Consider the following 26,371-nt stretch of genomic DNA (forward strand, 5'->3'; position numbering starts at 1 on the left):
CCTGGCTGTGTGCGAGGGTTGTTAAGCTAGTACGAACCATATGTCGATTCAAGGGTCCTATAAGCCGCGTAAGCCGAAGCTCGGTCTGATATGCATGGACAAAAAGGCGAAGTCCGAGCCGATGAAAGCCTTGCTCTCAAAGCTCAATCATGACGATTACCTCGATATAGTTGAGTTTCCTGAATGTATGCTATTGAATGAAGATATAGACAAGTGGCCCGCGGTGGATGTCATCATTGGGTTCCATTCAAAGGGTTTTCCTCTAAGAAAGGCTATAGCATATGAAAGACTACACCGCCGCGCCCTTACCATCAATTCCTTGAGTGACCAGAGGGTCCTGCTGAGCAGATTTGACGTTTATAGACGCATGGATCAGCACTCAATTCCCACATGTATGCACATACTTTTAGAGCGGGAGCCGCCAGCACCAGAGCGCATATGCGATGCATGCAAAGCCATCATGCTCAAGACAGGGAATTCGGAAACACGAGCTGATTCCATTTGTTGCACTTGCAAATATAAGGACCCTCCCGGGTTCATAGACGAAGGTGAGTACATAGAATATGAGGGCACACGAATCTACCGACCATTCTTAGAAAAACCTCAGGACAGCGAAGACCATAATATCTGGATTTATTACCCTTCGGTCAAGGGTCCACTTACAGAGGCAGGCGAAAAGCCCAGGTCTGCTCGACAGGAAGGAGTTACAAAGCTCTTCAGGAAGGTTGATAATAGATCTTCTGTTTTTGTGGAAGGCTACTTCCCCATTCGTCGAAATGGCTCCTATGTCTACGAGGCATTTCTGCAGCCGGAGGGTAATACAGATGTCAAAATCTATGCTATCTTTCCAAACTACATCCTTGCAGAAAAGCGAAAAGCCCCACACATTGACGGTGTTGTCCTGCGAGACCCTGAGACTCGCAAGGAGGTGCGTGAGCCTACTGAGCTGACCAGTAAGGAGCGCGATATCTCAAACCTCATCTGGCGCGCGTTCAAGCAACGCGTCTGTGGTTATGACTTTATCCGCTCTGGCAACAAGTCCTACGTCTGTGATGTCAATGGCTGGTCCTTTGTGAAAACTAACTCCCACTATTATGACAACTGTGCACGAATCCTTCGAGAGCTTATCCACCAAGCACTAAACATTGATCAAAGGGCTCTCACAGTGACGTATGGCCTTCAGCTGGAAGAGTATTGCTTTCGTAAATATGAGCACGATACTACGACGACAAATGTCGGCGAGTACACATACAAAAGCTCCAACAAGTACTTCATTGACCATGGCTATCTGAAGGTTCTAGCCAACAAGAAGAGCTCTCTATCTCAAAAGATCTCTACGTTTTTAATGAGCAAGGACGTCTTTTCATCGTCAAGCTCGTCAGGACCGTCCAGTACAGACAGCTGTGCTCCAAAGTCTTCTGAGCTACCTGCTTCCGAAAGCAAGGCCCATGTCTCTTTTGGGGACTACGTAGGATGCACAATGAAACCGCGAGGCCTTGTTTCAATCCTACGACACGGAGATCGCATCCCTAAGTTTAAGCTCAAAATAACATCATCTAATAACAGCCTTTTCAAGATATTTGCCGGTATTCTTGATCGCGATGTTGAGCTAAAGGAGTATAACAGACGAGAGGAGGAACTGCGCGACTTTGTGCTGAGACCAGAGTACTCTGTTGGCCGTGCAGAGGAAATAGCGACCACAATAAGCTCTATCTTAACGGAAATAGGCTATGACCTGATGGAGTTGGAGACAGCTCCACTCCTTACTGAATCTATCGACACTTCCTATGACAGCCCATCGTCCTCCTCTGCTGAGTGCGACGGGGGCCCTGAAAAGGGTGACTGTTGCTCTGTACGAGAGAAAGTTCGCAAGCATCTTACCATGGTTCGTGATGGGATTTCCATCAAACTGTCATCCCTGAAGATATTAAAGTCCTTACCTCAACATAGACAGTCCGAGCCTTCACTTATATCAGAGACTAACACAGAGGCTAGCAGTGCAACTCAGTTTACAGATGCAATTTTCTTTTCAACACAAGAGATTGAGGCTCTAAAATTGGCTTATGCATTGCTCCGCAATGAGATTGCAGGCACAAAGATTCAGCTTAGGGTGGTCAAGAAAGCGCCTCTCATGTTTCAGATGATAATCAAGTGGGGTGGGTATCTATCCATCGCAGGACTTCGCCAGTCGTTTCTGATGGGCAAACAGATCAGGCGAATGTTCCTGACATACTTTGATGATCCTGCAACGTACTTTAGAGACAAGGATGCGCTAACTGCCTCCTTGCGCCGAGAAGGTACTGCTCCGTCTCAGCCTCCAACCAATGTGAGCTCTCCACTCATAGCCCCCAGAGCCACTCCCCTTCAAGATGAGGACATTGGCAGCGAGGCACAGGCGGCCATTCGTGAAAAGCGGTGCCGTCTGTTTAGTCAGATACTCCACGTGTTCTATGGAAATGAGCGACGGGTGAGGAAGACGGCCATAGGTGTGCTGCTTGGAATCTGCGCTGACATAGATGCAGAGATAGACGACATCTTTCCGTGCCTATCTAACTATGACAGCTATGAATTAGCACCCAATGCATTGAAGCTACTCAACAAGCTATATGGGAATGATCAGCCGCTACCGTACATTCACCTCTATCCCTCGCAACTGTCACAGATCCTTGTGGAGGGAGGAGACATTCTAGCATCAAAGTCCAGGTTAGTTACAGCTGCGATGCGAGCAGAGCAGCACAAGATCAACGAAATCCTTAACAGAACGGTCAGCAGTGTTGACAAGTTCTTCTCAAAGACTCCTGGGTCTGCCATACAATCAACTAAAATTTCAAATGATTGTGCACATTCTGCAATTCTTTCGTTAGATAAGTTAGCTAACAAGCATGCTTTCAATGTTGATCACAATACAGAGACAGAGTTATGCCCTGTTCCCGATTTCACGACTTCCAATTTAAACGGAACCCTCGCCTGCGAGTCTACTCCAAATATCCCAGCCTTTCAGAATGATACGCACTTACCTCACCAAGCAAGAAGGCTATTAATGAACGTCGTGGATAGCAGCCGTACCTTGGACTATAGCGATTTCTTGTGTGCACGCACTGGTCGAGAAGCATCAGGCAGGTCTGTTAAAAAGTCAATCATGAACATGTTTTCTTCGGCCTTCTCTACTACCCCTACGGGTACTACTGCAGCCGAGTCATCAAGCCTCACTTCCCACTTCAAGAGGCCTTCCAGCAAATTACCAACGGTTTGTTCCCAGCCAGGCTTGGAGCTATTATGTCCAGACCAGAAAGAACTTACTGCTTGTACAGAGCTTGAAGTAAGCACCAGCTCTGATCTTCTATCTGCACGTACAGACCTTTCTACCATGTATAGTCACAGAAGCATATCACCAAGCAGTAAGCACGAGCTTGTTCCCCAATACGCCTTAGCTGAACCGGCAGCTGAGATGACTGACTCAAGTGTCACGAATCATGCAGCGCTTAGGTCGCAACCAAATCATGGTCTATGTCCCAGGGATGTAGCAGCAGACTACGCTTATACTAGACCGCAAGGAGCGCTTATTAGCTTAAGCAGAGAGTGTTCTGAGCCGGACAGCATAAGAATTCTTGAGGCGCCCCTGCCCGTAGATTCTCGGAGGCATGTTCCGGACAAGTATGTCTCCACAGTAATGCAAGCCTTTCGAGGCTGTCTCCGACCGACGACATTCGCACTACATAGGGATGCCGCGTATAGTATCTACACCAGCATGAAAACCTTTATCAAAGAAGCCCAGAGGTTTTTAGCTACAGATGGAGCCACGAGTAACACCTCATTTAATTTGAGCAAGATCTACCGCGATTTCGGGGACGAAATTTACCTTAAATCATCCAGACCCCTAGACTGTGAGAAGCTATGTACCAATACTTCAGCACCTGACAATTCAGTTGTGGCTACTCAAGGCTTCGTAGAAAATCAAGATCAGCTGGACCCCAAGCATACTCAGATTTGCCCTTCTAAATTGCCCATAAGAATTCAGTCATCAAAGATTCCAATCTTATCTCAACTTAAGTTTGTTCTTAAAAGCATGAGGAAAGACGGATACTATGACTTTTCAAAGCTTGTGGACATTTATCAATGCCTTAGATTTGTAAGCATACACTACGATAAGCTGGCATATATGGATAGCTTTAATAAGTTATATAAACACGTAGAACTTTACGCACAAAACTTAGCATACTACAACTATGGAGTGCAGGAGCTGGACCGTGGCCGCATTGCTTATAGCATAGGTGGCATGCTTTTGGATGCCGTGCTTGGAGACCTCGTTCAGTACACATTGCGATTGACAAAGAAACAGAGTGCACAGCACAGGCGCATGCTTTTAACAGAATCTAGCACTGGCGGTATTGCTGAGTCCAGCCTTGATTGCAAGGCTCAACATGCTGTAACGTCGATAAGCTCTACTGCACAGATGTGTGCCTCTGCGGGCGACCAGCATGGCACACCGAAGGACGAAGAGGGTCTTTCAGAACAAAGCATGCTTGCAGAGATTTATGTCGGCGGTGAGGCTTATCTCCATGCAACAATCAATTTGCTGCTCTCTCAGGACCATTTGCTGCCATTTTTAGCCAAAGAACGGTGTATAACCCGCAATATCTCGTATCTTGCCAATGTACACTTTGTTCTTTGGGAGCTGTCTAAGCCGGGGCTTGACCCAACTTACCTGATGGAGACCTTCTTCTCTCCTGGAACAACGAGTGATATCTTTCAGCCTAACACGCATAATACCCAACCAATTGACCAACCAGAAACCCTCATACACCCCATCCCACTCCAGTTTCTCAACGGACTCGTGAGCAAGTCCATACGGCAGGCACAGCAAAAGAAGACGTCTGAGCGACTTCTCTCAACGGTCTGCGTGTTGAGGCATGCCGATCGAACACCGAAGCAGAGGCTTAAATTCAGAGTCCAAGATGAACACCTAGTTGTTAGCATAATGGCAGAGCTCTCGTCAAGTCCAATTGCACCGGCCGACGTTACTTTGTGGAGCGCTAATCACACGGATAAAAAGCTAATAGACGCCATATCTAAAATCATAGATGGACATATTGCTAGATTGGCCAGCTTATGCTACGAAAGCGGCACTGGACCTGCAAGTTCGTCAAAGAGCGACCAGAACCTTCTAGCTAATCTGAATGATCTCTTGACAATTATAAGGAATAATCCACCAGCACTAAAAATTCAGGTCAAGTTCCCTACACCATGGAAGGGTGTGAAGGTCCTTACACTAATTGCCAAGTATGGGGGATTATTAACTAAGATGGGGACGATTCAAAGCCGACAGTGTGGCCAGCAGATTTTTAGAACCCTCGTTGACGATGTCCTTGACAACGAAGAGTCCAATCAGACCCCTGAGCAGCGCCTCAATTATCTCCACTTCCTCATTCGTACTTGTAGGGTTTACTGCAATGATGAACCCCGAGTTCGAGAAACAGCAGAAGAGTGTGTGTCACGCATTGTTGAGTGCTGGAACTCTCACTTGGCTGGCGACAACAAAGATGGCATCATCCACTGGGACAAAACTAGCGTCACAGAACTCACAATGCTTTCAGAAGTGGACAAGTATGCACGATCACTGATAGACGATCAAAAGCGAACCCTTAACGAGGCTCTGACAAGCAGCGTTAATCTGTCAAACGCAAACCCCAGCACCCTGTCTCCAACGCTCCGGATGCTTCTCCGCAACATACCCCCCACAACCCAGGTGGAACTGCAAATACCAAGCCTCCGCTTGGGAACTCTTAAAGACTTACTTTTTAAATTGATTAGCGACTATGAGGAGTTCTTCCTCAACTCAAATGCAAATAATAAATCTTGCGGCGGAACCCCAGACGAAGTGGATAATGATAATGAGACCCCAGAAATTGTATTGCTCCGCATGCGCTCGATTGCCGAGAGTTTCTACAAACGCAAGGACGGGTCGTACGATGTAAGCAAGATATCGGATATTGTAGACCTTCTGCGCTATGAAGTTCTTCAGCGACGAGCCATTCTAACAACGGATATTCAGAACACACTAAAGCAGGCCTGGGACGCGGCTAAGATATTAGCTAAAGTCACTGTTCACCAGGAGTTTGGGCTGGCAGATCTCTGGAAGTTCGCCATTGCATCTCTAATCTGTAACGACTTGTTGAAGTATATTATCGATGATCTAAAAAGTCCGGGGTTGCTCTTCTACTTCACTTCTGAAAGCCATCTGCACGGGCTCCTAAACCTCCTATTATGCTCTCCTATCTCCAAGTGCCAGGTTGAGCGCGACTCTGTGTCTAGTGTAGACTTCTTATCGCATTTCATTTTTAAGGCGTACACAGACTCCAGCGATGGTAGATGTTCACGAATTGAGGTATACTGGAGTCGTGGCAGTGCACACTCCCCCTACAAACTGGACACGTCGAGCTCAGAAAGCGTTCTGCGTGTCCAGGAGCCCATTCTAATGTCTGATATCTTGATTCCTAGCGATCTACAAGATATGCTAGACAGTAGCAAAGATATCATTGATTTAATAAAAGCTAGAGACGCCGATCTGATGCCACTCTTGCCCACAATGTGACAGATCAGACAAGTTGATCCTTAACTCGTTAAGTTGCGAAGTCGACCCAATACTCGTCTAATTCTGCACTTGTCGGTATCTGCGTGCCAACCTCCATCACCTCTGCATCTGCTGGTCTTGCCATGGTCACAAACGGCAACCGGAGATTGACGTCCCCACAGGGGGCGATGCTTTCAACATATCTCTTGCACTGCTCGTAACGGCATCGGTGCCTGAGGGGAAAGTTTCCCTCACGAAACTGGAAGGGGAACCGTCGTGAAACCCAGCTCTTGAATAGCTCAAATGAGTACTCGTCCTTTCCGAATTCAGATGCTATGAATGCACTTTTCTGCTCCACAGCCTCTAACTTTATAAAGCAGTCCTTCTGTTCTATCTTAGAGATACACTCAGAGCAGACACACCTTCTACAGTAGTGGATGTACGGCTGTCTGTTTGCTAGTTTAAACGACGACTGTGTGTAGTCCTCCACCATGTGTTGATACACTGTGTCTGGCTTATTGTGGTTGTGGATAGACGTCCCCGTGCTAGTACCTAGATCCTCAACAGTATAGGCTGTTGTAGCAGACACTGCGGAGGAGCGCATGCACTCATCCAGGTAGAGGGCGTTGAAATATCCGTCACTAGATTCATCATACTGGATTGTTACGTCAAACGACACCTGCTTATGATACGTGTTCATTTCCAAGAGAAAGCGTAGATCTTGGAGTTTGCCAACCTTATATATCTCTTCGGTTAACTCAAATGCCGAACCGTTCGCACCGAGGTACTTGCACCACTTATCCTTTTGCTGGAACTGCTTTATGGACATGATGCCTGGGAGCGATACTTCTGGCTTCCGCTGGTGTGAGCAACACAATGGAGTCAATGCTTCAGCAACTTTCTCCTTTATTGCTTTACGATATCTTGCCGAAGCACCTATGTTAAGCCACGACAATTCAGCTATTGGTATAAGTGCCACGGGGGTGTTACCATTGGCATGAAAGTAAAACTTGAGACCAGCAGACAGAGGCACAGCTGTTTCAACAGACGGCTCGGTATCAAAGTGCTTATATGTTTCAAAGCATTCTTCAGACTCCGTGTCTAACTCTTGTATGCATACGGTGTTGGAGGTGCGGCGCTTGTCAAACACAGCCATGTAGCTGTTTGTTGAATGTTCCTCATTGAGATCTCGCGAAACCAGCGGTATCTCGTCATCCAGCTGCACTGAGCTGACCTTTTTGTTACTCATGGTTGCGCGTTTGACAAGTACGCTTCCAGACACCTCCGGTGCTTTTGAAGTTGTCTTTTCATTGGCAGCGCTCAATCCTTGTGGGAATACAATGGTTGGGATCTGCGTGACGCTTGTCTGTTGTGATTTTAGAGACGCCAAAAGAGCATCGTTGATAATTTCACCTGTGGGTAGTTCCTTGAAGACGTCACCTCCGCACGTATAACATGGAGATGCATGCCTAATGGTTACGTCATAGTTTGTATCAATATTGTCGCTTAGCTTAACCCGGCGCTCATTTTGACAAATACAAATGCAGTGCGGCTCGACTTTGTCCACTATGGTAGTACCGAGAGGAGGGAGGATTGCTTGCTTGTTATTTAGAACATAGAGGATAGTAAGGAACTTCCCTATAACACCTATATTCTCTCTGTATTGGAGAAGAAGCCTGTCACCGCAGTATCCGAGAATCCTCGGTAGGGGGAGCGTAGGATAAGGAAGCAATTCAGCTGCACTTGAAACAGCATATATCTTTGCCAGCAAGCACCTGACAGAATAGGAATGAGATCCGAGAATGGCCTGTGTAGATGCTGTTGTTATCCGAATGTGAGACGACTGATTGGCGACATTTGTCGGCAACTCAGGGAACTCTCCCAGTATCATGCTTTGAAGAGAATTTAGGGTATCACGCTTATTAATTACAGCAGAAGCGTGGCCTGAAGGGGCTACTGCAGGCGTCACGCTGTGTCCTGGCGTCTCATCCATGTATGTCAAGAGCCCTGGTATATCTGTGGGTAGGTCACTCTGCTTTTGCGGGATGGCTTTGTTTGGGGACGACTGGGGATACACAGGAGTTTCATACTTATATTGACAAGAGTTTAGGGGTGGGGTTATTAATGATGCACTGTTACGTTCCGTGTGTAGAGGAGATGTCAGCGTTACTTGTTGCACAATTGAATCCAGGTGAGCCTGATTTATTCCATCCATGATGCCACCGTCCTGGTAGCTTTTCCCGTCAACTGAAACCCTTGCCGCCTGCTCACTGGAGGGTAGCACGTGCCCGGATTCCTCTAGATTGATAAGTGAGTCGTTTGCATGAAAGAACTCAAACAGGTCCTTTTCTTGTTTTGAAATTACCTGTACGCTCATTGATTGTCTGTTTGTGATACTGCTTAGCGTACTGGCTCCACTCATGCGTGCCTGATCTTTGTACATATCGCTCTGAAGTTCTTCATCATCGACATTAGCTGAAGAAGGGAGACAGCACTCTGCACTCGATCTCCTCATGTTGGGCAAGTTAGGAAATTGAGTTCCGTAAATAGCTGAATCTTTTTCTGATGCGGGCTTAGGTTTAGTAGCGAGAGGAGGGTTTAAGAGGAGAGCAGTGCCACTTAACTGTGAGATTTGACCGGATTGCACAAAACCGGATTGAAGCTCTTTCAACTCAGGAGTTGCACACAGTGTAGACGAAGCTTGTACTGCTTCCTGGGTAGTCAGCTCCACTGTAGGACCAGATATCGCTGATTGTTGGTCAGGCAGAGTGGTAGAACCATCCAAGGGTTGATCCTGCCGATTTTTGTACACAACCACATCCTCCTGTGTTTTCTTCAGCCTGTCAATGGCCTTCTGCACAGAAGACCTTGTCTCATACCTCGACATAGCTTCTATATTGTCCATCTCTGGCTGAATACCTGAGATGAGCGCCAGGCGTGAGTGCAAACGTATCTCCTTCTCTGAAACTGGGAGCCAGCGAGGATCCATTTTGAGTATGTACTGTATGGTGCTGCTCCCGTTGTTAGAGACCTGAGCCACGTTACCACACGTGTTACAGAAGCCGTTCTTGAAGAGACGGCCTTTACACATCTCACAGCGCATATCTTGATCTGATACTTTGACGAGATTTGCTCTGTTGGCCATTATGTTCGCCATTGCTGTCTTCCCATTCACAGAGTACATGGTCATATAACGTAGCCACAAGTCACAAAGATCCTTAGTCAGTACCTCTGCTGTGAAGCAATTTTGTCCTAGAGTAAATTCAATTGTCCGCTCACCTATTCGTGTAATCTTTAGATTGGTCGACGTCATGTCTATTTCGCCCTTCTGAACCATTGTGGACACATCAATATAAAAGAGTCGGGGAAAATCCGTAAGCACAAAACGACGTTGCTTGGGAAGCCGAAGCACGCGTCTTTTAACCACATCTATGCTGTATATGATGTTCTCGCCAGGAATTAAAAATCTACGCAACGGAGAATCCTTGGAGCGATATTCGCTAGTATCTATCAAGTTCAGCATATTGGCTTGATCTGAATTCATAATTTTAGGCACTTTCATGTGTTTAAACTCCTGCAGATCAGAAAATACAATGGAAGGATTGAAAGGAGGCATTTGGTTGTTGAGATTGGCGAAGTCCACGTTATGCTCAGTAAAAAACGGGTGCTTCTTAATGGCCCGCCAGCCACCGTTGAAGCGTTTAGTGGGGTCTTTTGTCAACAAGCGTTTTATTAAATCTGCTGCATCAGGGCTCACGGTCTTCGGTACAATCACCTTTTGCTTCTCTATCGCCTGCATAATAGCAAGCTCAACGTCTCCCATGAAGGCAGGCATCCCTGTCAGACACTCATAAAGGATACACCCGAGACCCCAGACATCTTGAGGAGACATGTAGAGGAGACCATGCCTATTTGACTCTGGGGCGTTGTAGCAAACCGTGCCATATATGCTACATCTGGGCTGTTGGTCCATATTCTGCAGTTTCTTCTGCAAGGTACCCTGAGAATCATTACTTGCAGCTGCTGAAGAGGTAGACATATAGGCAGAGGGTGGAAAAGACTTGGTGCCGATAGCCATAGACACCTCATCGAGAGGCAGCTGCTTAGAGGTCCCGAAGTCAGCAATACGAACATGTCCGCCACGGGTAAGAAGGATATTCGATGGCTTAATATCTCGGTGGCAGTATCCGATGCTGTGAAGGCCTTCTAACCCCAGAATGATTTCTGCAATTAAGAACCGCGTCCAATCCTCAGGAAGCACACGGTAACATTTTATTAAGCTAGAAAGATCTCCCAGGCTTGCATACTCCAGGATAAGCGTTGTAAAATCGTTTTTGTCAGTCTTTGAATAGAGGCGAATTATATTGGTCAGGTTTTTGTTTTGCGCGGTCCTCAGTGCTACTACTTCCCGATCCAAGGTGTACAGAAGCTTGTCGTTCTCCAATGCTTTCCTATTAATTACCTTTAGCCCTACCTCCAAGCCTGTTTCTGCATCGATGGCGCGATATACTTTGCCGTAGCTTCCTTCTCCAAGGAAGTCTATAACATCAAATCCTGGAAAGTCGCCGGTTGTGCTCTGCTGTTCAAAAGGCATCTGTGCAATTTAATTTTTGAGACGATCTTCTCAGTGGTGCATGGTAGATGTTTGCAGAGCCACGCCACTATGAGGACAAATGAGTAAGAATGGCAAAAGCTATCCACGCTGAGTACAAATCCAAGTATGAAGAACTATGATTCGAGAGTGCAATTTACAGATCGCTTGCGATGGACATTGAAACCGAGGCTTGCTCGTTAACGGGAGCGTTGTTTCTTTCTAGATACAAACATTCTTCTTGGATGTGGTGTTCTACGTCAGAAGCAAGCGAGGGCACAGAAATGGATTCGACGGGAGAGTCTTGTGGCCTGTGGAAGGCAGAGCCATCTGTAGCCACACTGTAGTGTATATCAACATCAGGAGCGTTGGGAGACAGCGTTGCCCGAGAGCCACGGTCAGACGATCTGACAGACATGTTACCTGGAACCATGGATGCATGGCCAGAGCCATGAGATCTGATTGTTCGATAAGCTGGCTCTGGAGAAGCTGTGAGCAGGTTTTCTGGTTCTGTCTTATGAACAACATCAACCACACTTGCCATCTCAGCGTTTGTCACCAAGTCTTGAAGTGCTTGATAGACAAGTGGTTCACAATGGTCTCGGAGATAATCCATTGAGGGCCTTCCCTTGCGCACTATAACGTTCCACTCAGCTAGTCCCAAAAGCTCTATGATTTGAAGTTTCGTGTCAGCAGGTACGGAGCTGGTTAAGCCGTATATCAAAGCAGTAAACCCTTCATTGGATTGAATGCCTACCTCGTAATCCCTCAGGATTGCAACTATGTCCAAGTGCCCGGCGGCCGCTGCATACATCATGGCTGTCATGCCCTCCTTGTTTCTGTATCTACACTCATGTGCAAGTAGAAGTCCTGCACCCTGATAAAAGCCAGCGTTTGCACACTCCATAAGGGCTGTGCAGCCTCTAGTATCAGTGGCTCCTACCATCCTTGTTGTGCTAAGAAGCTGAATCACATCAGAGTTTCCATGCTGACACGCAAGCATCAAGGGGGTCCTACCGTGCTCTTCGGTGACATCCTCCTCATAAGGAAGCAGGATCTCCGCTATGTCCCTATACCCGAGAACAGCCGCAAAGCAAAGAGCTGTAGATCCATTCCGTGTCTTCATCCCGGCCTCCATCCCGGCGAGAAGACGGACAATCCCTTCTCGCCGAGAAGTTGTAGCATAAATGAGTGCAGTGGTGCGCTGTATGTCTGTCATCCGTGCCTCTTTTGAGACAAGAAGAGCAGCAAGATCCTCGCGCCCGTGCATGGCAGCTACCATCAAGGCCGTTTTTCCATCCTCTGTTTGATATCTCGCCTCACTTTCCATCAGCAGTTGCACGAGTTCCGGGGTTCCATTTGCGATCGATATCATCAGTGCCGTCCGCCCGTCCTTCCGGCGCATCTGCTTCTCATAGTCATACAAAAGGGCTGCTATTTCATAGTGGCCCCTATCACACGCAATCATTAGTGCAGTTGTACCATCCTTTTGGGTATTCCTCACGTATTGCATAGACCTCATTGCAACGCCTAAGTCGCCGATCCGAGCTGCATGCATAAGGGGGGTTTCCTGAGGTAACCTAGATCCAGCTGAAGTGTGCCTTGTAACTCCTGTAATGGGCAACGGACTTGGCTGTTCATACTGTTGTAAGCGCTGCATTCGTGCATGCTGCGCAGAAAATATAATCTCGCAATCATCTTCATCGACTCCAACAGCCTCAGATGGGTAGGCTGTATGATTCCCTTGAAGATTGTTCTGATGATAAGTAGGACACCCAATGGCAGATGTGGAATGGTGGCGTGCATTAACAGAATGTGCAGAATCCGGAGTAGGAGGTGTACTCTGGTAATGTTGCCGCCCAGGGGGAGGAATCTGTGCTGGCCCTGAGAATGGCTGAGGTTGGGTAGAGAGCTGTTGAGCTAGTGCAGATCCCGGTCTGCTTAGTGTCCTGGATGCCTGAGTTGATTTGCGAGATGAGCCAAAAACGGTGTGGCCTAACTGGCCAGATTGACCCATTCCATATCCTGAAGATGGTCGCTTACGCGATACAGAAGAAGCCCTTTTCAGTTCAGCTCTGGCACGTGCTGCACTTCTTTCGTTTTTCTCTGCCTCCTGTAGATTACTATAGACATAAAGCACTCCCAAATCATCCGGAATCATCGCACGAAGGGCGTGATTGATCTGCTTCGTCGTAAGATGTGGTAGAAACTGTTTTATCGTATCTCCGTCAGCCGTAGAGACAGCAAATCTAAAGAACTCGGCGAGATGTTTCTTGTCCTTGGCATACTGAGGCAGTAATAACTTAACGTACTCATGTGCCGTATATTGCACAGCTACATACAAAGGCAGTATATTCTTCTTGGTTAAATGGGCGCCTTCAAGTGCCAAAAGACGCTTGAACGCCGTCATGTTGTCGTACTTAATGGCGTACATGATTGCTGTCCATCCTTTTTCTGTTTCGATCCCTGCTTCCTTCGCTATAAGTAAATCCACGCATCTATTATGTCCATGTTGGACACTAATAACCAGTGCAGTACGCCCTTGCTTATCCTGTTGCTGTGCAAAGGTGTCGATGTTGTCTTTCAAAAAGGTTTCGTCCCCGCGACGAGCGGCGTCGAACCATTCAAATTGCATAAAATTTACATGAATGTTGCCTCACCGGTGCATATCTATCCATTTGGCAATAATCTTGGAGGAAACATCCTCTCCAGTGCGTAGAAGGGTGCCAAGATGGCCTCCCTTATTTAGTACAATGGCAACAACGCACGGATGCTCCTTCAGTTCATCGATATAAATGTTCTTTCCTGTGATGAAGTCATCAAGAGCATTAAGGAACAAAACAGGAACCGTCGGATGGAAGAGGCGTATCTTCCCAGTCGGAAGTAGCTCCTTGTAATAGTCTGCATAGTTTTCAAACTCATAGAGTGCGCAACTGAGATGTGCATCCAAGTCGGACAGTAGCCCACTGCTCATTGCTCGCTCTAACACTTCTGCTGGGTTGTCCACCTTCTCCGCCAGATGTTTCATCAAGTATGCTCTCTTCTCGGCGTTTTCTCTAAACTCCTGGATCAAGTGTTTGGCTAGCATGCGCTGCACATGCTTTGGGTGATTAAGGGGCGCTTGCACATCGAACGTAGCGTAGCCACAGGAGGCAGAGGCTATCACAGCAGAAAGTTCGATGAACGGATAGCGACCTCCTACCCGTTGTACGATATCTGCAAGTGCTTTATCCATGTTGCTATCTGCCAAAATGCGTGATATTCGCATAGCTCCAAGCGAATAGCCCACAAAGTGGAAGCGCAGGTGCAAAGTCAGTGATTGGCTGTGCCCATCACTCCTCCCTTGGTTCATGACTGGGTTAGATCGGAGGGCTGCGTACTCTAGCAACAACTTCTGATTCAACTTTATGGAACTGGTTCCCTGCTCTTTTTCTGTTGCGGCAAGTTGTATACACAAAGCGTCTGCTAAAAACTCCACTGAGAGGTAAGAGTCATGATGGTCCAGGTAGGAGTTCCTCCGAGGCTCGCAGGTATATGGGAACTCGTAGCCTGGAGTGTTACGGTCGATCATGCAAATAGTCGGAACTCCTCGCTTTTCTATCTCGTGAATCAATCGCCGTACCGGACGAGAGTAGTGCGTCGAGCCGAAGGGCAACAGCACTATGGCAAGATTGACGACAGGCCCTGCACGTATCTGTTCTCCCGTAAGGTCCATGAACTCTGTTGTCACCGCTGCGTGAAAGAAGTCGTCGTGATTGTCATGTGCAGAAATCTTGATAACATCGTATTCAAGAGAGACAGCAGGAATACTATAGGGCGCCTTTGCCACCTGAAACTGCGTAAGATGGGTCCACGGGATGCGATAGTGGCCTGAGAACTCATTCTTCAATGCCGTTAAAATGTCACTGTAACTCTTACTTGTAGCCAATGTACGTACAAAAACATAACGCCGCTGAAACAAATAGAGATAGGCGGGCACCGATACTATCATAAGCATGACAAGTACGATGAAGAACGCTCCAAACACTCCAGATATGGGTTCATGGAACGTGGTAAGAGATGAAGCCATGAAATAAAGCCAGAGTCTAGTAGAAAAATGAATTACTGCAATTACTGCAATCTGTAGACTCTTGAAATAAGCTTCTCAGGAGTTGTGCGAGCAACGGGGCCAGCAATCTTCCACAGAAGTTTCATTTGTCCGTCAACAGACGTAGACTAATAGGAAGTTAAAAAAATAAAAGAATTTTAAATCAATATTAGAGGGCACTTTTAAGCGGCCCTCGAAGCGATGTCTCAGCCCATAATCAAGCCCGGTCTGGTCTGCATAGTCCTCCAGGGCCGCCACGCGGGGAAGAAGGCCGTGATAGTGGAGGCCTTGCCGCACAACGAGAGGGGGAGCTATGCTATCGTGGCAGGTATCGCTGCCCTCCCTCGTCGCATCACCAATTCCATGAGCGATGAGGAGGCCGTGTGCCGTGGAAGAGTTCGCTCGTTTGTCAAATGCATGAATGTGAACCACCTGATGCCCACCTCGTGCAGGCTGGAGAACAACTACAAGGACTTCATCTCTACACAGACCGTCGCTGACGTTACCAAGAGGAGGGAGATCATTGAGACAGTCAACAAGGACTTTCAGAGGCGCATCCTGGAGCACAGGGACACATGGTTCTTCACCAAGTTGCCCATTGATGCTTGAGCAAGTAAATCGGCCATGTGGTTAGGCCCTACTTTTCCGCCGGGTGAGTTTGGATTGTAGAGGGGTCCTGTCTGTCCGCGTTTGCTGGATGAGCAGCCAACTCCTGTTACATTTATGGTATGTGCCTCCGCTGGAAAGTAGCCGATGAACTGCATAAATTTTCAAATTCAAGAAAATTGGCAGGATGAGCCAAGCGTCTGCATCTCCTCACTTGCAGGACCACAGACTAGCACCCGACATCGCTCTGGCCAATGATCTGGACAAGGCCTCTCAGCTTGTTGTAGAAATAAAACGGAAGGCCTTGGACGTCGAACACCTACTCCAAGAGGATATACGAGCCTCGCAGAGCTCTTCCTACGGAGCTTCCACACATTCTGCAGACCTTACATCTTCACGATCTCCGCAGCGAAACTTCAGTCTCTCGCCATCGGCCTCACGGCCGCCGTTGTCCATAGAGGAGAGGCAAATTTTATCAGATAAAATATATCAACTAGAGGACGATCTTAGGATTGAAAAGCTGAAAAACAAATCTCTCTGCAGTACGTACACAACGGATGTCGCTGAACTCATGGCTCAAGTCTCGGATTTAAAGGCATCTAGTGCAGTTAATAACACTCAGGCATTTCTTCATCAAAAGCCCCATGGTCTTTCTAATAGTGTAATGAATGCAAGCATGCTTGGATTGCAAGATTTGGGTAAAAGTGTGGGTGATAGGCTGCTTCTCAGCGGCTATTTTCGTGATGATCCTCCAAATATAGCTCTTTCTGCCGATAATAGTGTCACTGGCTCATCCCTAGCCAACTCTACCACTGTGCCACCTTTGGGAACAACCCTCACGGCGAGTAGGGTTAATCCCGGCTTTATGGGTCGCCTTGGGCCGGAGTACCCCGATGTTTATGATCACAGATATGCCACGATCAGTGCCCCCGACCATGATAGAAATTCAGCTAGGGTGGATGTACTTATTACCGATTCCACAACCTCTGTGGGGCCCCCATTTGCTATGGTCCATCCTGACTTGGATAAGTCAGTGCCTGAACCAGCAGCTGACCCTGTTTCTCTATCAGTCCCTGCAACACCTGGCCCGAAAAGCTTCCTCTCTGTCATTTCCTTTAACCCAGCGGTCATTTCAAACCACCAGCGCATCCTGAATATGATGGCCCGCTCCAAACTTGGAGCAATGGCACAGCTTAACGCGATTACTGCATCTATGACAGAGAGTGCTGCCCTCGCATCTACTTATACAGGCATAGACCCAAGACTTACAATGGAAACACCTACAGGTCACGTAGAAGGACATAACTACACTCTAACTCCGCTAACGGATTTCGTGAATCGCCAGCAATCACCCACCACGTTAGACAACCTTACTACAAGGTCTAACAACACACGCACCGAACACTATGAGCGCCAGCTACAGACACCAGGCCCACGCAGACCCAACTATCAAGTTAGAGTAGATGCCATGAGCAGCTCACTAAAGACTCCCATACTGGGGCAGGATCTTGTTAATCCAGCACTAATCCAGAACTTGGAATTTGTTCGCTTATACCTCTCCAACACTTTTGAAAAGAACGATGCTGTCAAAAGCCTTTATAATTCAATAGTATCTATGCCAGAGTTTCAGTCTGCCGTGCAAATAATGACTGAAAGCTGTGTTGAGGAGGCACTAACTGCGACATCTTTACTTGAAGTAAAGTCTGTAGAAGCAGAGGTTCTTAAGTCGCGCATTATAGAGCTCGAAGCCACAGTGGCACAGACCCTCAAAGATCAATTAGCCAATGTCAAGGAGGTGGCACATCTAAAGTCTAGCCATTGGGAGCACGAAGGGAGAGGAAATAACGCAGCGAATCCACTGGAGTCTAGCGTTACAACGGTGAGCCAGCTTGAGCACAAAGCACCACTGGTTAGTGATGCGGATAAAGTTATTGCAAGCTACGAATCAACAATTGATAATCTGACCCAGATGGTAAATTATAGTGCAGCGGAAGCACTGAGGATCTCTGTCGATGAGACCGAGCAGCGACGCGAAAAGGAAGCGTACAAGGCAAAGTTGGAGGCTCTCACCTCCAGCTTTGAAAAGATAACAAAGTCAAACTATGAGCTCCAGCAGCAACTAGATACACTCACTGTTCGATCAAAGGTCATAGAGGATGATAAAAAGCGCATAAGAATCAGCCAGTTACATGACGAAATCCAGACATATAGAGCAGAGAATAGAGAGCTCAAAGCACAGTTGGACAGAATAAAGGAGGCTGCAAAAGCATATCAGGGTGCGACCTCAGACGATATTCCCGTTGACCTGATGATTCAAACGCTTGTTGACTGCATTGCTACAAAGTCAGCCGACTTACGACAAGTGGAGCAGGACAATAAGAAACTTAGAGAAGAAAATGCTAAACTTGTTACTGAGATGGATTCCTTGCGCGCACAGATGCAAGAGTTAAGAAATCAGCAAGACGGTGCTGCGAAGAGCTTTAATGATATGCGCCTGCTGTACATCGAAGAAAACAAGATACTAAAAGAGGAAAACACGCTCCTAGAAAAAGAGAAGAGGCTGAGCGAATACAAGAATGGTCTTCTCCAAAAGAAGCTGAAGACTCTAAGCGACCTCAGTGAGTGTGAATACACCCACGGAAACATGGTTGAAACCAGCCCCCTGCAAAGCGGTCTTCAGTAAATCAATCTTTGCGCCCTGCAGGTGTATACTTTAATTGTTTAATATATTTGTATAAACAATCGATAAAAGAAAAAGTCAATCAGAGCAGGTATTTGTTTTGCCTAGAATCTTTCTATGGATGGAGTGGATAGGAACAATAGGCAATAGTAAACCTGTAAAGACATAGAGTTATATGAGTGTAGAAAAAGGTAGAACTAAAATGACCTACAGGCTTGGGTAAGATACCGATGTAGTATGCTTGCAACGCTTAGCCTCTACTGCGAAAGTGCCAACACGATAGACTTGTCTATAAAGTCAAATGTGAAAAGCATTTAAAGCTTACCATAAGGACCTAGTAATAAATGGGGCGCCAGGCTAAGAGTAAGCGAGGCTCACGCGTAAACAAAGCAAGGAGCCCGAAGAGTTTATCTGGGACACATCCTAGAGCTATAGATATGCCCAGCACGTCTGTGGCTCCATCCAGTTTATCCCCCTATTCACATCCGCTAATACCCCTCCCACTTCTGGCATGTCGCTTAGTGATCACGGGGCTACTCTTGCACCGTGGTTTTGCCCGCTATAACTCAACTCCCCGCTCAAATATCTGTCTGTTGTTAGGTGTAATTCACACGCTTTTTGTAACTTTAGATATAACTATGAGTCTGATGGTCTGTATGCACCATGGCTTTAGGATCAGTTTTATAACTAGCCCCTTGGCGACTAGCTGGGGCTTAGGTGCAGTATCTGCCAGAAAAAAGTCCGGGTGTTGGAGACGCACTACCACTTGCTACTACATTCTGCAGGACTTGCTCTTCATTACTTTTGTTCTTAGTAGAGATAAGCACTTGCCCCTCGGTACTATATTTTTTTCTTGCATGTCAATCCTTATTCTATTATTGGATTGCTTTTTCCTTCGTAACTCTCCAGGCAAAGATGGAGACCAATTAGTCAGTGAAGCAAACATTAAGATAATTAACCCATGCAACCCACATGACCTATGCGACACCTCGGCTAAACCATTGTCCGAGCCTATATACTCAGAGTTTGATGGTGTGGTCACCAATGAGTTGACACGCCAGGAGTTAACTTCCATTCCCTTACTCAGCTCTCCTAAAGATGATCTGATACCTGAGTGTACCCAAGTGGTGACAGTGTCCCCCGACACGGATGTCTCGGTTGCTGTCCCTCAACTTACTTCTGATTCTGGCAGCGGTACTATGGATGGAATGGGAGCTACATCGTTTTCTTGTGAGAAGAATAACTCCTCCCAGAATGTGGTAAAGGACATAAAAGACAAGAGCGCTAACTCAAGTGTCCCATCTACTTTACCTATCAGTGTTTCTACCAAGGCTTCATCAACTCGACTTACTGACTCTACACTAGGGAACTCTAAGTTAAATAAGCCGCTCGTTAGTCAGCACTCATCATCTACAAATACACAGGCATCTAACATCACAAAGAAATCCCATGTAATTACCATCAATTCCAAGAGCCATGTAGAGGTCCACAAACCGATTACTTCTAACGCAAAACCGACATCACAAACTGAGCCAGATTCACAACCACCAGTTTCAGTCAGTTGTCTAAGCCTTTCCGCCTGTAAAAGCTCGTCAAATGGAACCCGTAAGCGGCAACAAAGATCAGCAGTACCTCAGTCCTCTTTGGTTCGGTCCTCGCATAGCAGATCTCTCGATGAATACGCTCCAAGAAGGCGTAAGCATTTTGACAAGAAGATTATCCCTGACAATATAAATACTACAATAAGCATCTCATCAGACAGTATCCCACGCTCAGGAACTGGTGGAGTAGCTGGTGAGAGCAACCAAAGGACGCTACTTATAACCGCTCCCATGTCTGAAGGCACTAATGAAGGGGGCCACACCAGTAAAGCACCCAAGTTGGATAGTATAGATCCCGATCTGGAGATAGATAGTAGTGCCAACGATTTGCTTGATTTTAACGATCTTGCTGACCTTCATCAATATGGTCAAGATAACGTAAAGTGCATTGGAGCTGCAGCTACTTGTGACATCACTCCCGACATCGATCGCTCTAATGTGATTAAAAACATAACCTCTTCTCTCTTTGCCTTTACAAGCGCCCCAACAAAAGATATAGTGAAGCTCCCCCATACGCCATCGCAGACTACCTTCAAACAAGCCGTTTTGCCAATTTCAGAAAAGCAATCAGTCACTCTTTCCGAGAGCGATATGTTAATTCTAGCTGCCAAGAACAGCGATACTGTTGCTATAGAAATGTATAAAGGATTCACAGGGGAATATGACTCATCAGGCATGTTTGCACTTGCTTACTGTGTACTAGCGAACAATGTTGTAGGTGTTAAAGCTCTATTGGTAGAGTCAAAGATGCGCACGATCAAGTCCATGAGATTTAACGAAGTGGACTACGTTGACATGGACGCTCTTATGCTATCTGTGCTCTCAAATGCTGATAAAGAAATTATTGAGATCCTGGTACCCATAAGCGACGTAGCCATAGAAGGATACTCCTCTATGACTGCTCTAATGTTGGCAGCAGCTAGTGGGAACACTATTGCTGTAGGACTCCTTATAGATTCCCAAAGGGACCGAAAGACGAAGGATGGACGGACAGCTCTCATGATTGCGGCTGAGACTGGCCAGGACAAATGTGTGGAGATGCTGCTGGAGAAGACGTCGGAAGTTTGCTCACAGAACACGATGGGCTGGACGGCACTTTGCTTTGCTGCGGACAATGGGCACACGGCTTGTGTGCGTCTTTTGGCCCCGAAGGAATCGATGATGGTGATTATCTTTGCATACGATAGATACTCTGCCTCTGGATTTGTAATGAACTTTATGTCTGGCACAAGCTTGATGCTAGCCGCCTGGTACGGGTCCGCTGAGTGCGTTAGTATATTAAAGGATTCAGAGGCGCAGATAAAGACCCATAAATATGAGAACACTGCCCTCATCTTTGCTGCAACCGCAGGCCACGCTGACTGTGTCAAGTTACTGATAGATGTAGAGGCAAAAATGCAGGATAGCTCTGGAAGAACGGCTCTGATGAAGGCTGTGACGGAAGACAATGTTTCTTGTGTCGAACTGCTAGCGCCAGTGGAGAATGGGATGGTAGACGAGCGTGGAACCCCTGCTATCGTGTTTGCAGCAAGAAAGAACCATCTAGACTGCGTGTCGCTTCTTGCCCCTTACGAAGCGGATGCGTTCCACCACCTAGTATTGAACCGTAACTGGTGTTCTCCAGAGGTCGAGCACATTATTAAAAAGAATTTGCACAGGCAGTGACGCTTGTTGTAAACACGCTTGTGATGATTGCGCCACGCCTGTCTATGCCAGCTATAGTGAACGCTCAGTCTCTCGTTGCTAAGCTTCGTCAGCTGAACTGTGAGAAGAACTACTGTCATCCCAACAACCTTCCTGGCTTTACTGCGTCGGCATTCTACAAGGAGTCGTCCAGCCCGCTTGACCAGCTAGTGCAGACCGCGCGTCTCTGTCACTGGCTTCTTTCCCAGCTTGGTATTTCTGTCCAGGGGGTCAGCGAATTTGACGACCCCATTGCCATTTCCACTGACCTATTGGTTGCTTGCAAAGATATAGTTAACGTAGCGAACATTCCACCTCACCGCATAAGAATGGGGTACGGAGACGACCTTACAGCTCTGGTTTTGGGGATTGCCGATGCATGTCTAGCCAAATTGCAGCCAAACATTGTTTCTTGGAAATCACTAGGCTCAGAAAACGCTAATGCCGGGGTAGAACGAGATAATGACGACGATGACGCCCCCATCTTGGACGATCTCATTGTGGACGATGCACTCATAGGCACCATGACTGCTAAAAAAGGAACATTTACAACCGCAGCTGGATTGGCAACTGGTTCCCTGACAACTGATTCTGGCTGTATTGCCCCAGGGCTTATATCCGAAGCAGACTGGGAACAGGAGCTCATGGCTGTGGACAGTCAGCTGGGAGGCAAGCAGCTGGGAGGGGTCTATGCTGGACAGGATTGGCGCAAGGATGTTGTTTCCATGTCACTCCTTGCTAAGGCCCTGTCAAAGGAGACAGGGTCGTGCGCTCAATCCATCAGTGGCCTTGTGACAGACTTTGGCAAGCAACTAGAGCGTATTTCCACGCGTGAGCAGCATCTTAATAGCCAGGTAGGCCAGTATAGCGCAAAGCTGGGAGACGCTAATAGAACTCATGCTGGAGTAACGGAAGAACTTGCTGAACTTTCTCAATCGATTTCAGCCTTAACTGGGGAGCTATCTACAATAAACGAGAAACTCCGAGCCCTCAAGGTTGAGCTACAAGTGGAATCAGCCCGTGCCTCTGACACAAGCAACATCCACATTGTGAAGACAGCATTTTCATCCCTTTCTGGAGAGATTAGGCAGCTGGATCTGCGCATCACATTGGCGCAACAACGCCTGTTCTCTATTGCTCCACCAGAGCCCAACACTGTCAGGATATGAGAACTAGTACTCAGTAGCTATGTCAGAGCCCGTGTCGCTTGTTAGAGTCGCTTTTCCCGTACTGCTAGTCGCACTAGACTCTTGCGATCGCACGTTCTTAGTTTCATGAATAGCGGACTTGCGTTTTGGAATGTTGGACAAGCTTCTATCAGAAAGCGCCATTATCTTAGGTGGATGGCGTCTTCTTATGCTCGTTTCACTCCGTCCCACCTCTCTTTCACTCGATGTACATTTGCCCCCTTTATTATTCGTATTACTTGCTCTTCTATTGCCAGAAGAGCTACTCTTGCTGCTAGACCCATTAGTCTGTGCAATGCAACTGTGTATGAAACCGCAAGCTGGTTGATATACAGCGATAGCCGGGTCATTCAAGATCTTTAGCAATGTTCTTCCTTCGTCTTCTTGTGCGCTCTTTTCTATCTCCAATCCACATGGCTTCCACCGCTGCATCACCTGAGTGAACATGTTCAGTCTTGTCACAACTGGCTGATCCGCTTTCAACCCATTCCACCGGAGCTCTGTCGAAGGGACCTTGGCATCGGGTCTGCCAGTAAACAAAAGATCCGTGGAAGGTCGTTTTCCGGACCTTGCCTCCGAGTATGCTTTCCACAGCTTATCACGGTACGCCCTGGGCGGCGGAAAGAGCTTATCAATCGTCAGGTCCATGAGGTCATCCAGCATCTTGGGAAGAAGCTCCCATGAGACAACAGATGACAGGGCTAAGCAAGGGTTGCTATTAATCTCTATGAGAATAGGGCGATATCCATTACTCTTGCAATCTATCATGAAGTCAAAGCCAAACAACTCGAAGCATCCGTCGCATGCATGTGCACCCAGCACAGCTTTGCCAAACGCAACAAGAACCGCGGCCATAATACGCTTCATGACTGGCCATATGAAGCTTGTGAAGTGTGTTTTGGAAAGGCTATCATCGGAAACACTCATCTGCACGTCGAGGTCTCTGAAGTGCAGCATATTACCATCCTCAAACTGATTGTAACCGTGGATGTTTTTCTGCACTGCGTTGTTCGTTAAGTGTACTGTTGTATCAGTTGTGTCCAGAGAATATTTGGCAGAAGTAAGGCGTAAGTAGCCATATTCATAGATATATGCATTCCCATCCGAGGTGATTAACGCATATGTGCGTATGTCAAATTTCCGCCCGTTAATAAGGAACGGCTCCTCTACATACTTCTGAACAATGAAAGACATAGACGTGGTGATATTGGTAATTTTGTCAAGAGTAGGAACATCATCTGACTGCTGTTCGAGATTCTCTGCCTTGTTAGCTTTGGTTTTCTGCTCTTCCCTTGCACGCTCTTGGCATCCCTTCATGTGCTCTATGGCATCTTCCGGATTGGTGACAACTTTTATTCCTCTACCCCTGTTAAGACCGATTGGTTTCACAATCCAAAGGTTTCTCATGTTAGTTTGGTAAGGGGTCGAAGATAACTCAACGTTGATTGATGACTTAGATCGTACTGCTTGCTCTTCTGCACAGGCAGATTCCACGACCAAATCTTTGTCGGCTTTCTTAGCTGGCTCTCCTGCTCCCACATTCTCTGTGCATTGGGAGGCCTTATACCGGTCAATGACAGAAGCAAGTGCTGCAAAATGACGTCTAAATTTGTCTCTCTCGTGGGGCACAGTAAGAATATATGTCACAGGTAAGAAGTCTAGTGCTGGCTTACCAAGTTTGCGTAGAAGAATTTGGTATAGCGACACCTTAGAATGCAGAGTGCCATTGCCTGGCAGATGATTAAAAACGGTCCTCCGCATAGTGGAGCACATACTAGCAAATCGCATAGGCGCTGGAGTTAACTGCTGCCACCTCAAGTTGAAGTCATTCTCATCGTCTGTCGAAGTCCACCATGGGCGAGACTTTAGGACCTGCTCCACGAGTGCTGCATTGTTCCCGGGTCCAAAGGAGTATTTACAAACAATATAGCTGTGTTTGATGCCGTCTAATGCTGTAATATCATTATTCATTAAGATTTTTATTTTCAGCCTTAGATTGTTGGTTTTTATGATTCCTATCTTGCACTGCTCGGACTCCCATGCGGTAAAGATGAAGCGTAGTGCTATCACTAGACACTAACACCAGTCCCTGATTTTCTAGTTCCAAAACGTTTGGCTTGAGATATACGGCCCGAGCGTTTCGGCCGATTTTGTGAGGTCTTTTGTAAATGTAACTTAAACGTTGTCTATAGTCCTTTTGGCTCACCACACTCAAGGGAAGAGCGTCCTCATTAGCACCAGCAGATCCCTTTGACTGTCCACGACCAATAGTTAGTAGACATGGCGTGCTCTTTGGTGACTCGGATCGATTTGGAAGCAGATTGCAGGCTAAGATATCACATATAGTCGACACTGAGAACTCATCTGCACACTCTATAACACGAAAGGTATCATCTAAGGCTATCCGGAACAACCCCTTACTTGTGAGGATTGCCCATTCACACGAAGTAGAGTGTATTTTAGCTTGTATCTCCAGGTAGCTAGCAGCGTCTAAGGCTGTATTCAAAAGTACTAGACTCTCTGCACAAGACGGCAGCATATTGGCACTAGTCACCGGGCGACAATTGTATCTAAGGTCCCACAGAGACAGGAACGTGCCACTGGCCGACACAAAGTAGCTAGGATTGGGGGTGAATCGAGCCAGTGCAACAGGGAAGGTAGACCCGGCGTTTTCGCAAGAGTATAGACAGAGGGGTCTCTGGGCTTTCTGTGACCACATGTGCACTTGGCCGCTTCTGTTTGCACTGATGAAAATGTCATTCTGGGGCTCATATGAAATGGAAGTAATTCCAGTAGCACTGCCTACGAAGGTTTGCACAGTCATAGCTCTTTCATATAAGTTCAGCTTGATTAGATGATCATCAGAGCCACTAAGGAAATGTGTTGGCCGATCTGTACTTTGTGTTCCCTGTGCACGAAACGAATGCAGAACGGAAATCCTGTTGCTGTGTAGTTGGTGAAAGATAGAAGCCTTCTGTAGGTCGGTGTTAAATTCTATTACAGAGTGTGACGCTGTCCCCACTAAGAATCTATTCGAGTTGACCTGCTCTAAAGTGGCTATCGGCTCCACCAAAGTGAACTCCCGTATCCGCTTCAGTAATAAATCCGTGTGGACTCGAATGGGAGCTTGGCTTGCAAATTGATAGCTCGCAGCAGTATAGCTTTGTGGCTTCAACGCAAGCAAGCCATGCTCAGAGCTTACAACGAATCTTGGGAACTTTGCAGATGAAGGCGTTGGACCTATCCCAAAGTCATCAATGTCAACTTCGGGACAATAGAATCTAGCTAGCTGTGTGTAAATATCTCTTTCGTTGGACCCCATAAGTTATCTTTCGGGACGTGTGATGATCCATTTGAAAAGAAAC

General features: G+C 47.0%; 10 protein-coding genes across 10 annotated transcripts; 5 read left to right on the forward strand and 5 right to left on the reverse strand.

The window, feature by feature from the left end:
* Positions 1-40: 40 nt before the first annotated feature.
* Positions 41-6,592, forward strand: GL50803_00103074 (Inositol-hexakisphosphate/diphosphoinositol-pentakisphosphate 1-kinase; the record flags this gene model as incomplete). Its single annotated transcript, XM_001709783.1, has 1 exon — positions 41-6,592. The coding sequence occupies one exon, from the start codon at positions 41-43 to the stop codon at positions 6,590-6,592; it is 6,552 nt and encodes a 2,183-aa protein (XP_001709835.1).
* Positions 6,593-6,620: 28 nt separating this feature from the next.
* GL50803_00113522 (Kinase, AGC PDK1) lies at positions 6,621-11,165 on the reverse strand (the record flags this gene model as incomplete). Its single annotated transcript, XM_001709784.1, has 1 exon — positions 6,621-11,165. The coding sequence occupies one exon, from the start codon at positions 11,163-11,165 to the stop codon at positions 6,621-6,623; it is 4,545 nt and encodes a 1,514-aa protein (XP_001709836.1).
* A 154-nt stretch (positions 11,166-11,319) lies between these two features.
* Positions 11,320-13,797, reverse strand: GL50803_008465 (Ankyrin repeat protein 1; the record flags this gene model as incomplete). The annotated part of the gene is made up of 1 exon (XM_001709785.1): positions 11,320-13,797. One exon carries the CDS (start codon positions 13,795-13,797, stop codon positions 11,320-11,322), a length of 2,478 nt encoding a protein of 825 aa, XP_001709837.1.
* Positions 13,798-13,818: 21 nt separating this feature from the next.
* Positions 13,819-15,231, reverse strand: GL50803_008464 (uncharacterized protein; the record flags this gene model as incomplete). The annotated part of the gene is made up of 1 exon (XM_001709787.1): positions 13,819-15,231. The coding sequence occupies one exon, from the start codon at positions 15,229-15,231 to the stop codon at positions 13,819-13,821; it is 1,413 nt and encodes a 470-aa protein (XP_001709839.1).
* Positions 15,232-15,450: 219 nt separating this feature from the next.
* On the forward strand, positions 15,451-15,858 carry GL50803_008462 (Ribosomal protein L27; the record flags this gene model as incomplete). The annotated part of the gene is made up of 1 exon (XM_001709788.1): positions 15,451-15,858. One exon carries the CDS (start codon positions 15,451-15,453, stop codon positions 15,856-15,858), a length of 408 nt encoding a protein of 135 aa, XP_001709840.1.
* Positions 15,859-16,042: 184 nt separating this feature from the next.
* Positions 16,043-18,538, forward strand: GL50803_008460 (uncharacterized protein; the record flags this gene model as incomplete). The annotated part of the gene is made up of 1 exon (XM_001709790.1): positions 16,043-18,538. The coding sequence occupies one exon, from the start codon at positions 16,043-16,045 to the stop codon at positions 18,536-18,538; it is 2,496 nt and encodes an 831-aa protein (XP_001709842.1).
* Positions 18,539-18,879: 341 nt separating this feature from the next.
* GL50803_0022385 (Ankyrin repeat protein 1) lies at positions 18,880-21,801 on the forward strand (the record flags this gene model as incomplete). The annotated part of the gene is made up of 1 exon (XM_001709791.1): positions 18,880-21,801. One exon carries the CDS (start codon positions 18,880-18,882, stop codon positions 21,799-21,801), a length of 2,922 nt encoding a protein of 973 aa, XP_001709843.1.
* Positions 21,802-21,824: 23 nt separating this feature from the next.
* On the forward strand, positions 21,825-22,988 carry GL50803_0014713 (Intraflagellar transport protein IFT57; the record flags this gene model as incomplete). Its single annotated transcript, XM_001709792.1, has 1 exon — positions 21,825-22,988. The coding sequence occupies one exon, from the start codon at positions 21,825-21,827 to the stop codon at positions 22,986-22,988; it is 1,164 nt and encodes a 387-aa protein (XP_001709844.1).
* A 3-nt stretch (positions 22,989-22,991) lies between these two features.
* On the reverse strand, positions 22,992-24,977 carry GL50803_008456 (Tubulin tyrosine ligase-like 3; the record flags this gene model as incomplete). Its single annotated transcript, XM_001709793.1, has 1 exon — positions 22,992-24,977. One exon carries the CDS (start codon positions 24,975-24,977, stop codon positions 22,992-22,994), a length of 1,986 nt encoding a protein of 661 aa, XP_001709845.1.
* Positions 24,970-26,328, reverse strand: GL50803_008454 (uncharacterized protein; the record flags this gene model as incomplete). The annotated part of the gene is made up of 1 exon (XM_001709794.1): positions 24,970-26,328. The coding sequence occupies one exon, from the start codon at positions 26,326-26,328 to the stop codon at positions 24,970-24,972; it is 1,359 nt and encodes a 452-aa protein (XP_001709846.1).
* Positions 26,329-26,371: the final 43 nt, after the last annotated feature.

The sequence above is a fragment of the Giardia intestinalis genome, chromosome 3, assembly GCF_000002435.2.
Source record: "Giardia intestinalis strain WB C6 chromosome 3, whole genome shotgun sequence".
NCBI lineage: Eukaryota > Fornicata > Diplomonadida > Hexamitidae > Giardia > Giardia duodenalis.